The 12,305-nt window shown below is 52.5% G+C and overlaps 1 protein-coding gene across 2 annotated transcripts in view; it reads right to left on the bottom strand.

Moving 5' to 3' along the window:
* The window catches only part of NUP160 (nucleoporin 160), a 30,282-nt gene that overhangs the window by 1,038 nt on the left and 16,939 nt on the right, over positions 1-12,305 (bottom strand). Inside the window, exons 20-35 of one of the 2 annotated variants that reach the window (XR_008238841.1) lie at positions 11,605-11,674; positions 8,778-8,876; positions 8,333-8,452; positions 7,343-7,438; positions 7,137-7,231; positions 6,321-6,417; positions 6,129-6,234; positions 5,848-6,008; positions 5,169-5,229; positions 4,278-4,388; positions 3,066-3,189; positions 2,108-2,209; positions 1,642-1,783; positions 1,257-1,382; positions 888-992; positions 530-696 (exon numbers count right to left, since the gene is read on the bottom strand). Coding sequence is in view for 1 of the 2 variants with exons in the window: in XM_052811935.1 (XP_052667895.1) it covers positions 610-696; positions 888-992; positions 1,257-1,382; positions 1,642-1,783; positions 2,108-2,209; positions 3,066-3,189; positions 4,278-4,388; positions 5,169-5,229; positions 5,848-6,008; positions 6,129-6,234; positions 6,321-6,417; positions 7,137-7,231; positions 7,343-7,438; positions 8,333-8,452; positions 8,778-8,876; positions 11,605-11,674 (1,702 nt within the window). In the remaining variant the exon portion in view is untranslated. Of the gene's footprint in view, positions 1-224; positions 697-887; positions 993-1,256; positions 1,383-1,641; positions 1,784-2,107; positions 2,210-3,065; positions 3,190-4,277; positions 4,389-5,168; positions 5,230-5,847; positions 6,009-6,128; positions 6,235-6,320; positions 6,418-7,136; positions 7,232-7,342; positions 7,439-8,332; positions 8,453-8,777; positions 8,877-11,604; positions 11,675-12,305 lie in introns of those variants that run through there. The other variant, XM_052811935.1, reaches the window with a different exon arrangement.

Raw genomic sequence — 12,305 nt, 5'->3', positions numbered from 1 at the left:
GTGCCTCGGTCCTAGAGCAAGGTGTCAGCCCTCAGGCGTGCTATATGGCACAGTGCTGCGGCAGGCCCTATAGAGAGCTCCCTGTAAGAAAGGGATGGATGTGCAGGATCCTGGCGAGACAAGCCCCACAGCCCGCGCTTGCTTCACCCCTCGACCCCCCACCCCAAAATCCCCGCTGTGCTCCCAGGGGTGCCTGGGGAGCAGCACCCATCCCGACACAGACCTGTAATAACACTTTGAGTTTATTAAAGTTCATCCAAAAACACAACAATAAATAAAAGAAATGCCAAAAACCTGCCGCGTATGGTACAGGATGAGAGCGAGGGGGCGGCCCTGGCGGTGGTTGTACCCCCAGAGCTCTGCTAATCACCAATCACCCCCCCATAGGGGACAGGGACAGCGAGGAGGTGACACCCCAAAGGTGCACTCCACCTCCCCAAACCGGACCCTTACGGAAAAAACGAGTAAAAATAGCACCACCGGCTGAGCCAGCGTGGGGTGGGACGGCGTCAGCTCCCCGGGACGTCACCTTGAGCGGGCGCTGTCCTGTGGCGCAGAGCCGGGAGCCTGCGGGCAGTGGCCGAGGCCGGGTGGGCGAGGGGGCTGCCGCTAATTGCGGCGGTACAGGTGATCCCGGGTGGCCACGCTGACCTTCTGCTGGTAGTCCTCCATCTTGTCGTGCAGCTTCTGATAGAGCTGGGCGAGGGGCAGAGCAGGCGTCAGAGACGAGGGCTCCCGGCCTGTCCCGCATCCCCTTCCCACTTTCCTTCTGCTCGGGCAGGAGCAGGAGAAGGCACAGGGCAAATTGCGGTGCTCCCCGTCACCCCTCGGGCCCTCCGCAGGGCGTTTGCAAGCACCCTTCCTTTTCCCCGGGCAGCGGTACCTACCACGACGTTGTAATGGTTGGTGGTGCTCTCCCGCAGCGCCTGGAGCAGCTGGTCGATGGCGGTGTAGGGCAGCCACACCATGGGGGCCGTGGCGGACAGGGGGAACTGGAGGGGAGAGGAACCCTTGCGTCACGTTGTGCGGGTGACAAAAACGCTCCTCCCCACAGCCACAGTGAGGAAGAGCTTCCAGCCGCCACATGCCAATGGCTGCTTGTCCTACTGGTCCCACTAAGAGGTCCCCTCTCCTCTAGGGTGGGTTATCCACACCCATTTCTCCTGGAAGCACCGTCATGGGCACAATACCCAAATCCCAAGCGGGATCTGTCCCAAGAAACGGTCCACCAGATCCCACGCTGCAGGTGAGCTCACCTCGATTCCAAAATACCGGTGCCCTTTGCCCAGCACAGCGTCTACGTACTCCAGGACCAAATCCACAGCCTCCTCCAGCAGATCGTAATTCAGGTAGAGACGCAGCAACTCAGCAGCATCCACTTTCTGCAATCAAAGAGGGAAACGTCAGCCAGGGAACGCGCCCAGGAGCCACCGTAATGCTGAGAGCAACCTGCTCTGAGCCTCGGCAACGGGCACAAAGCATCTGGCACGGGTTCCCGGAGCTGGGAACAGGAAGGTGGGATGAAGCTTGCGACATGGAGGTGCCTGTCGAAGCGCAGGTCATCTGGCAACTCTGGGACAGCTGGGGTTTTTTGGCCAGCAGGCAGTACGCGCTGAGCGGTGACCCTCTCCCTGTTCTCACCTTGTAGCTGTTAATGAGCCAGTTGGGCAGAGGTATCCCATGTGCCAAGAGCTTGTTGATGACGCAGCGATGGTACAGGCTGTTCTGGGACGGGTAACGCTCCAGATAGGATGACAGCAGCCGCCAAGCTTCATCTGTGGCACTGCAAGGCAATATTTCCCCTCGGAACCTGTGCCAGCAGCCCCTGCCACTGTCTGCCAGGCCACGGCGTGTTCCAGGGGACCTGTCCCGCTGCCCGGGTTCAATGTGTGCGCTCGAGGCCCAGCAAAGTGGGGCAGGCTGGGGAGAGCGTGGTGACGGCGTGGGAGCATGGCTCTCCCGCTGTCCCAGTCCCACAGGTCTGCTTTAAGGGGGTTTTTAAGAACCCGTGACCCTCTCTGGATTCCTGCAAGGCTTTTGCCTCCAGAAATGATCCACTCTGACAAAGAGCAGCTCTGCTCTTCTCCCCCCACAGACAAGGACCTACCTGGACTCCTTGGTGGTAACCAGGGCGGAGAGCTGGTTTGCTGCTAGCCAGTCCCAGGCCTCTGCCTGCGCTGCCTCCCCTCCCAGCTGCAGCTTGATGCACCTGCAAGACAGAGCAGTGCAAAGGTGGCTGCCTTCAGAGCCTAGTCCTTTCACCCTGCCTTTCCACAGGTGCCAGCTTCAAAGCCACCCCTCGCAGAACTATTCCCAAGCAACAGCTACGAATTAGCTAGCTTGGCAGGAAAAGGCAGCTATTACAGCGATTTCTAAGCTGCTCTAAGTGCCAAAGAAGAATTAATAAGGACTCTGATGTTAGCAAGGTTTAGGGCCCGAGCCTGGGCAAGAGATGCCCTCTGTGCGTCCAGCCACAGGAACAGGTCGCAGCAGAGCTCCTGAACAACTCTGCAGGCACAAAGCGTCTTCTGGAAGCGTGCAGAGGCAAAGGAGAAGAGGAATCCTGGGGTTGGAGGTGAGGCATGAGAGCAAACGGCTAGCACAGAGATCAGACAGAAGAGCCAACCGCTACTTGAGAGCCGCTCAACAGCTTGAACAAATCTTCTGTAAGCAGCTCACTGGGCATCAGGAGGAGTGTGCCATGAGCCAGCTCACCAGAAAGGTCTCCAGGTAATGGTTGTGCCTGGGTTGGGATCACCCGCGACTGTCAGAGGCCAGCTGTCTCCCCCGAGACCAGGGAAAAATCTCTCCCCTCTACTACCTCCTCAGCAAGGCTCTCTTATTTTTCCTTTTCAGGCGTGAAGAGCAAGTTCCGCCTCAAAACCACTGAGCCAGCAGCTGCTGAGGCTGTGCGCAGCATTAGCAGCCACGGCAAGCAGACAGGTTGGGACAGCGCTGGCTTCTGACCCTGGGGAGCTGCAAGCTGCGCCCTGCCAAGCATCACGCAGGGCACGTCTCTCCAACCGCGCGTCACCTGAGGTGGGGAGGAGAAGCTCGCTACGTACTTGAAAGCAAGTCCCTCAAAGATGGGTGTCAAGGGCAGCTTGAATGTTTGGCACAGAGTGATGGCAGTGTCAAATAGGCCGGCCCGGACCAGGAGAGCAACTGTTTCCTCAGGTGTAGAGTTGCCTGCAGAGAAGGAGGACCAGGTAAGCGCCTCTCCCAGTCACACCCCAGTGCTTACTGGGGCCTAACCCCGCGCAATTCAGCGGCAGAGTTACAGCAGCACCGTGCTAATGGGCCCATGTAAAACACCCTGCAGCAGTACTACTCCTCATCACGGGGCTTAAGGCTTTCTTGGCCTCAGGAGCATCTCACGAGCCCAGGAGCCGTCCCTGGAGGGACTGCACAAAGCAGCAGTGACCCACGGAGCCGTCCCTGATCAGGCACCAGCTGGAGAGGGACACAGGCAGCATCGTACAGCCCGTCAGCAAACGCTGCCGCTGTTTACGGGAGTAGGGAGGGGACAGCCTTGTCGCTGGCACAGCAGGCCTGTACCCAAGCGAACAAGGCATCAGCTCAGCTCTGCCAGCGCAGGCAGGAGGGGCAGCGGCAGGAGGTGAAAGGAGACTGTGGCACTCGGCTCCCCGCATCTCCAGTTTGCCCTCAAACCAGCTGTTCAATCCTTTCCCTGCAATCCCTTACTGGGAAGTCATCCCCTCCTGATACTTAGCGGGGAAAAACGTGTACGTGTTGCATAACTCGTATCAGGGAGTGGCAGAACATACTTAAAGGGTCAGGGTGGGAGAGCTGCAGCCCTCTGCTCCCCAACAAGGAACAACTGTGATAAGCTAACACTGTGTCGTGAAGCAGGATTATCCAGGACAATAACCTAAGTCTCGCAGCAAGTGTTTTTTCTAGGGCTTTCTAATTCTGCTTCATCTGGGGGCAATTTCCAGCAAGGCAAAAAGATGCCTTTTTGTCTCAACTCATGAGCTCAACCCCAGCCCCACGCAGACCATTACTAGAGTTCGGCAAAGCCAAAAAACTGTGGAAAACTTAAAATTGTTTCTCCTGATCTGCCTCTCCAAAGCTGCTGAACTTGGTGGCGAGATTTCATGCTAGGGAGGCGAACTGAATGGCCCCTGCCAGTGCCTAGGTTTGTCTCTGGGTCAGAACAAAATTGCTGCTTCCTCACCTGAGCTACGACTGAAAGCGTTATAACGAGCAAAAACCTCGGGGGGAAGCGCGAGTTGGCTGTACCGCATCCCTCTTACCTGCCACAGCCGCCGTTGACAGGTCATGCTGCACCAGAGTCAGCCGGATCCGGGCCAACACACACTCCCTCTCCAAATCCTCCAGCTCCAGGATCTCGATTTGGTGAGTTGCTGTAACAGATGGACACGAAGGGCTCTCGGCATTTTAAAAATTTAAAAAGGGCTCCTCAGGCATTGTGCAAAATGTCTACAGCCCTCTGCCATCCTAAGAGGAGTCGTACCACAGAAAGCACCAGAGGAGAGGTCAGGTTTTGCTGCCTCTTCCTTGCTACCTTGAACTGTGCCTACCTCCTTGATACAAATCTCCCATTCCTCCTCTATTAGAGATGTTATCTAATGTTTGGTAACAGCTGCTGCTCTGACCGCCAGGCATACGCTACAAAAGAGCTCATTCAGAAATAATTGTTTTAGAAATACCTGACCGTAATTTCTTCTGTCGTAATGCTGAGGATTGTGAGTCTAACCTGACCCCACCACGCTGTGCTTTAGCAGACACAGGCAAAGTGGAGACCTTACCAGCAGAGACTCACTACGTCAGCAGGGTTTCCAAGAGCACAAACAACAAAAGTCTTGAACAATTGCCTCACCAATGCTTTTCTTTTTAAAATTGCAAGTTATTTCCACTGAAAGCAAAAGTGCTGACAAGACATCAAACTGCAGAGGAGTGTGCACAGAAGCTCCTTGGGGAACAGCTGTTACATGGCAGCTTATTGCAACTGGGAGACACTAACACTGGGAGAGTTAACTAGCTTACAATCCCCCAAATTATTGATCTGACATAGGCGAGAGCTGCCCTGAGCCATCTCCCAGCTCACGTGGGAGCAGCAGAGCTCTGAGGCCAGGGGAACGGCTGCTCCCTGACAAGAGTCAGAGCGTGCACCAGGCACTTACTTGGAACAGCCGTGCACTCCCCATCGTGGCTCCTCTTCGGGGATGCTCCAGGGCGTTCGTACTTGCAGGAAAAAAGCAGAAAGAGGGTTATGCCCACCTGGTTTCCAAAGGACAAACTGCCTCGACACGATACAGCCCCAACACCACATCTCCGTTTCAAGCCTTGATTTGAACCAGAAAAGCCATACAACCATTTGGCAGTTCAGGTTACGTTTATCTCTGGCTATCAGAAACACGGCACAGCATTAGCTGATAAGGCTACAGTCACCACCTCCCTGCAAACAGGTTTGAAACACAAACCATGTTACAGTAATTCTCCTTTTGACTGGTATTCTGGTTGTTCAGACTCCCCAGAAAGATTTGCTCTGTCTTCAATAAAACGCGATATATTCCCACATATATACACCAGCCCCCTCCCAAAAGTTGTCCTGCTTCCACCCTGCTCCAAAAAGGGGCAAACACACATGGGTGATAGACAGGACTAATGTCTCCGTTGAGCGGGGCAAGACAGTGCTACACAAGCTGGCCAAGAAGATGAAAGCCACAGATTAAGAAGGCCAACGCCTCTTCATCACATCAGAAAGGATTTTGGAAGCTCCTTCCCAAACATACACCTGTAAGTGTCCCCACTGTCAATAGCTTAGGTCAGAGGCTTCATAATAAGCTCAGCGTTTCCTACCACAGCTCCAGAAGCTGGCTGCACTATCCAGGCATACTCTGGGCGGATCAACCGTAAGCAGTTAATAGCAGCGAGGAAACAGTTTCCTTGTTTCTGGAGCCCTCGGAGCGTCCGCACCTCCCTGCCCAGGCGCATGCCATATTCAAACATCACTGTTCCAGCTGAGGAGAGAAGGGGAATACATCAGCCAAGACCCAGGACAGGCCACCCTGCAGGGACAGGGGAAGCGGTGTCCCAAGCAGGTGGGCTATAAGCTACAACGTGCCCACCCCGAGCCTTACCCTTGCGGTAGTTGTGGCGGTAAATGTGGAAAGCGTACAGCAGCTCGTAGTAATTGTGTGTCATCAGGTCCACTGCTCGAGCATGAGATTCGATGATCCCCACGACCTGCAGCACGCAGAGGCTCAAATGGGTCGACAATCCCTTTAAAGAGCCCGGTTGTGTCCCCCTTCCTCCCAGCGCAGGCTGATTACCTCGTTATGGAGGTTCACGTAGGGGAACTCCACCAGGTCCTGGAGCTGGGAGCGCTCACAGAGAACCACCACTAGCTGGCGCAGACAGTCCAGCTGCCTGCGGAGAGAGAAGCACAACCGTTCCGCAGGAGCAGGAACAAACCCATCTCCGGATGCAGGCTTTAAGCCATGAACGTGCCGCTTTGTGACAAGCTCCGTAGGTTTTTTTCTGGCTTAGAACCAACAAGTCCCTTCAGACTTCTCCTGTGCTGGAAACAGAGATCCTGGACAGCAGAGATCCTCTGCAAATGTCTCTCAGGAGGGCAGTCTCCCTCCCTCAGCTCTATTTGGTAAGGTTTTCTTCAGCCTCAATTAAAATGCATTCCTACTTCTCTGAACATCTATTCCAGCCATTCCTACTCACCACATCCTCCTCTGCTAGGGTGAAGCTTCCTCTACCCAGTTCACTTCCCAGATGGTACTCAAGCTGAAAATTCAACTCCAAGTCTTTTCTTTATTAAACTAAATTGACTGGACTCCTACAGCTTTTCAACATACAATGCTGCATGCAATCCTTCAGCTATTCTTTTGGCTCTTCCCTAAATCAGCTTTTTTTTTACCCCCCGGTTTCCTCCTTTGAGATAGTGCTGATCCCAGCTGTCCTTACAAAAACAAAGTATGCCTCTTTAAACACACCTTTACACAAGCTAAAACAAAACCTCTTAGTGGAGCAGCCATGTCCCACCCTAAAGCATCATCTTCCTTTCCATTTGATGGAAAAATTGGTACATGGACCTCCCAGACAAGTGAGCATAAAGGCATAAAACTGTCACCTACCTGCTTGGATCTGGGTTTTGTGTTAAGGCTACATATGCCTCACTGTTGTGTCCTAAATCCAAGTGATGTTTGAAGATGCAAGTCCTCAAAGTAGCCTGAAAACACCAAAGAGGACAAACCAGCATGTCTCAAGTTATACAACTAAAAAGAAATTCCTGTTTAAGCTCCCTGAAGAAACACCTTGATGCAAAAGAAGTGACCTGTACCTGGCTTCTCCAGTCATCCGCCGATTCCATGATAGCCAGGGTAGCCAGCTGGATAACCAGCTCCGGTAAACCCACCATGTCCAACAAGCGCAGAACCTGGAGAAGACAATACTCTAGTGCTGGCTGCAACAGTGCTGAAGAACGGGTCGGGCTGGCAAGGGGTTTTTCTTGTTTGCTTTTAAGAGCTGCTCCTGACTGTACCAACCGTAAGAGCAGGCAGAAGATTTTGCCAATGTTTCTAAGCAATTAGACTGAAAAAGGGAAGATTTTGGCAAGTTGCAGAGGTCTGAAACAAATCCCAGCACACCAGGCTGAGGCTACAGCTTTTCTAGAGGATTCATCTCTGCAAATGCAAGTTTTCTGAAACATTTTAGCGTTGACAGTTACAGTAAACCCCTGCAACAGAGAGGTAAACGATTCTGTCCCCAAGCATGCATGCAGCTGTATTAGAAAAGTTCCCTCTCCAAGGGCACCTGACAATCCTTGTGTTTTCTGGATTTTAAAATCAGGGAATCCCTTACAATGAGCCTAGGTCCAAGCTTGCAGCCTGTCTGAACTATGGCATTATGCAAGAAGAAAGATCCTATCTCAATTTAAAGACATTAATTTTATTTTTCCTCAAAGCTTAATAACCTGCCCCTTAAGCAGCATCTTACATCTAGCCTGGACATGTCTGGCTTCTGCCTCCAGGAGCTGGATCTCACCCTGCCTTTGTCTGCTGGATAACAAAGGCCTCTGCTATTAGGAAACTAACAGGTGGAAAGTACCTAGATTTCACACTGTAGTCACCTCACCATCATCCCCCAAAGAAAGTAAACAGACTACACTGAGGTTTCACCTCCCCAAAAAGTACATTTTCTGAGTCTCAAGTCACTTCCACAAAAGCCAGGGACCAAGCAGGAATTCTCTCTCCAAGCAGTGTCTGCGTGGAACGACTTGGTGCCAATTTACTCGGTCAGGACCGTGTACGCTGGGCCGGCTCAGCCGTACCTTGTTGTAGTACTGCAGGCGTGGAGTGGAGACCATCTCACCCTCCTCAGGTTGGATCAGCCTGTCCAAGAACTCTTCTCTTCCCACCTCTGACGCAGCTTGGCAGAAACAGTCCAAAGCCTAGAAGCAGACCAGAAAGAAGCTTGCGTGTGCCCCTTGGGGGACCGACCCAGCCTGCTGTACCGGTGAGAGGACAGCGCTGCCTATTCCAGCTCCAGTGTACGAGACCCACTGGCCCCAAGCTAACGAGAACTTCCCCAAGCGCAGATCCCCCCACCCCTCTCCCATCCCATTCTTTGCCGAAAGGAGGCAGAGCTCAAGACGGATGTTTCCTGACTTGCACAGCAGAAACAAAACTGGCCCTACCTGTGCACTTCTACCCTCCCAAGGAAAAAGGTCCCAGACCCCAGAGAGAGGCAGGGCCAGAACGAAACGAGGGCCTTACCTTGTGCCCCTCACCCATGACAAGGTAGCACCTGCCCATCATGAAGCAGCAGGAGCCCATGTTCACGTGGCACCACGGCTGCAGGAGGCGAATGTATTCCTACAGGAGAGGAGGAACGGGAGTTTTGATTCAGGTCAGCACTCGCTCGCGACCTGCAGGCACCCAGTACCAGAGGAAGGGTTAGGTCTCTAACACCAAAGTGCTATTTTGGTGGCCCCTTTAGCTGCTGTGCCCACACAAATCCTGTTCTTCCAGCTCAAGGGCTGGTTTCCCCAGCCCCGAAGTCCCCTCGGTGCAAAGATAGGGAGACATCCCCCATGTGCTCTCAGGAAACAACCTGCTTTGCATAGCTCCAATGCCTGTATGAAGCACCTCAGAAACAGCACCCAACATCCCCAAAAATCAGACACGATGCTCTCTGCAACCACTGCAAACCTGCTGCAGGGAACCGCAAAGGAAACATTACCCTGGCGTGCAGAGAGCCTGAACGGGAGCGTGCATGTGTGAAGGCAGCGGGAGAACAGGCAAAGCAGGGGTTAGAAGAGCAGTATCTGTGCAGAAGGGCAGGAGAGGGAGAGCAGCCAAGGAAGACCATTGATTACAGCAACAAACTGACAGGCATGGGGTGGAGCACTGACGGCACCAAGGACACACCATAAATAAAGCCACAACACGGATGCTGGCCAAAACTACGGGGCAGTACAACTCAACCTGGCCCTGTGCCTGCTCTGTCAGGATAATATAAGGGCTGCAAAGTGTCATCACCTATCAAAAAGCAGCTAGGAGGCACGATGAAAACTCAAAAGCTGGCATCCCTTGTGCCTGGGAAAGTGGCGTATGCTCTTCATACTTGGAGAAGCAGAGATGTCCCACTAGCATGGCTCTGGGACTCGGCAGGAAAAGAGGAGGAGAAGCCAGGACCCAGCGGTAAAGCCAAGGTTTCACCAGCCGACCTGCATCTTTGCACGTGCATAAACTACCAGCACATATGCCTTGCCTACCCCAGCCACGGGTCCACTAAAAGCCACATGGCAATGCATCCTCTGAGCCTGGATTCACCGCTCAGATTAGCTAGCCACAACAGATAATTCCCACCCCAGGCTTGCTCAACAGCTTGTCGTACAGAATAAGCAACAAGGAAAGGTTTGGCCATTGTCCCAGGCCAGTGCTTTGGTCACTAGACCTTCTCTGTGCCCTCCTGTTACTCGCAGGGTGCTTCCTGTATCTCCACCTCTATTTGGGTCACCGTGCTTGCACTCACAGCAAATCTGGTGTTAGGTCCCCGAGGTCAATGCACTTAATCCAAGTTTACGTGACCGACTGGGATCAGTAAGTGTAACAGAAGGTAGAGGGGAGGAGGAAGAGCCCGCTCCTGCAGAGATAAAAGTCTCTCGTATCTCCTCAAGGCGGGACACAAGCGAGGCGAAAGCAATGCAAGGAAATTCAAAGCGTGCTCGCGCCACGAGAGTGCACATATGCCAGGAGGTAGAACGATGCTGCCCAAACCGTCCTGGCATTTCCTGGCTCAAAAGCTCTGCAGATTTGACATTCTTCTCAGCAGCAACACGAACACAAAAGAAAGCAATTCAGCCCCCAGGTGTAAGGGACTGTGAGAATAAAAGGTTCTGCTAAGCACAGAAAAAACATCTCATTAGTAACAGCCTGCCTAGCCCTGCATGCCTCAAGGACTGCCATCAGTCAGGGAATGACATGTGTCACATGGCACTGCAGACAAGAAATCGTGCAGCTCAGAACTACAGCACAAGCAGCTACAACTACCAAGCCCCTGAAGAGCACAGGAAGAGGTGGTGGAGAAACAGTGGTCTGAAATACAGCAGTCTGTGGAGACACCTGAAAAAGAGTAGTTCACTCACCCTGCTACCAAGATGTTGGGAGTACAGCTAGGGATGGAAAGACGATAGATGTTTCTTACACCAGTTTTTACTAGTAAGGACATTTAAGGAATAGATGAGCCCTCCTGAAACAGTATTTCTGCTGCTGGGTTGAAGACAGCCTTCTGAACCCCCAGTCCCACGGGCAATCTGTTTGCAATGGTACCACAGGAAAGGCTACGGGTACATCAGCAGCTAACAAGTTATTGGATTACGGGCTTGCTGTGATATTTAAACAAGCTCCGCAAAGATGCTTCTTGCACGCAGCATCACGCTGTCAGACAAGCCCTGGGAGACTGAACTCCTCCACGAAAAGGGTATATAATAATCCTGAGCACTTATGCCTGGATTTTCTTGAAAACAGATGAAGGAGGAAATGCACAAGATGACCATCTTAAATCATTCCCCCGCAAACTCTCTGCAACATTTTCTAGGTATAAGATATTTAGCAAAAAGCCCTTCTGTTAGCAGAGGTGGACACTACAGGGAACGGGACAGATGCATGAGGAAGATGGAAGATATTTGCTACCTTACAATTTGTTCACTGCACTGACACCACAATAGTTATAAAAGAGATTTCTAACAGTCCTCCAACAGAATCGTTCCTTACAGCACGCTTCATCTGCAGGACAAACTTGCAGCCCATTACCTCCAAAAGAGAGACATGGGAAGATTAGCCCATGTCTGAGCTCAGAGAGCAGTGACAAGGGGAAAGCAGAACACACTCCAGCGACTGGAAAGATGCTTTGGGTAGCTTTTTCTAAGCTGAGGTAAGGCAGCTAGCTGTGCATGGAGCTTATGCTGTGTTATACCTCTGCATCAGCCAAAGCGCAGAGCTGCTACTGAAAGAAACCCACGTGTGGAAAGAGACTGTTGCACTCACTCCTGCTCTTCCCCTTTCAGCTCCTGTGAGAGAGCCGATGCGAAGCACTCACCTGCAGCTGGGTGTACTGACAGCTCCCCATCAGGCACTCCGGGAAGAGGAAGCCAGGATTGCTGGGCCATCTGAGCGGAGGTTAAGGAACAGAGGACAATCCAGTCCGGAGAGCTCAGAGAACTAGTCTGAAAGTTGGCATGCCTCTCATGCTCAGTTTGTGGGGGGAAAGCAGAGAAGATTAAGCTGCTCTTTACACAAGTCATTATTCTGTAATAAGATTTATCCATATTAGAACAAAACCATTAGTACATCTAATCCACAACTGCCCAAATCTTGTTACCCTTTGAAATCTCCCAGCATCGCACCTCACCAAGTCAAGTTGTTAGAGCTCACGGGCTTAAAGTCAAAAACTCAAATCCTTTGTTGTGCACCTAAACAGGACGGACTCTGTGAAATCTTACAATACCCACAAATCCCACTAACACTAACAACAGTCACTTGTTCAGACTTGTCTTTGAAATTTGGGTGTGGAAAACATCGATTTTGGAACTGTATGAGGCTCAGTGGCAGAGATGGCCAACTTACAGCCCCCAAGCACTCCACAGCCCACGACCCTAACCCCTCTGCTAGCCCCAGCCCTCCTCCCACAGACCCACTGGCACTCCCAGCTTCAGGACCGGGACGCGATACGCACCCTCCATGCAATCTCACACAACTTGCGCAGGGGCTCCGGCACTGCCATGTCATACAGAAAGTCCC

Source organism: Harpia harpyja, chromosome 16, assembly GCF_026419915.1.
Source record: "Harpia harpyja isolate bHarHar1 chromosome 16, bHarHar1 primary haplotype, whole genome shotgun sequence".
Classification (NCBI taxonomy): domain Eukaryota; kingdom Metazoa; phylum Chordata; class Aves; order Accipitriformes; family Accipitridae; genus Harpia; species Harpia harpyja.
The sequence above is the reverse complement of the archived record's forward strand: the minus strand, read 5'-3'. Positions and strand labels throughout refer to the sequence as shown.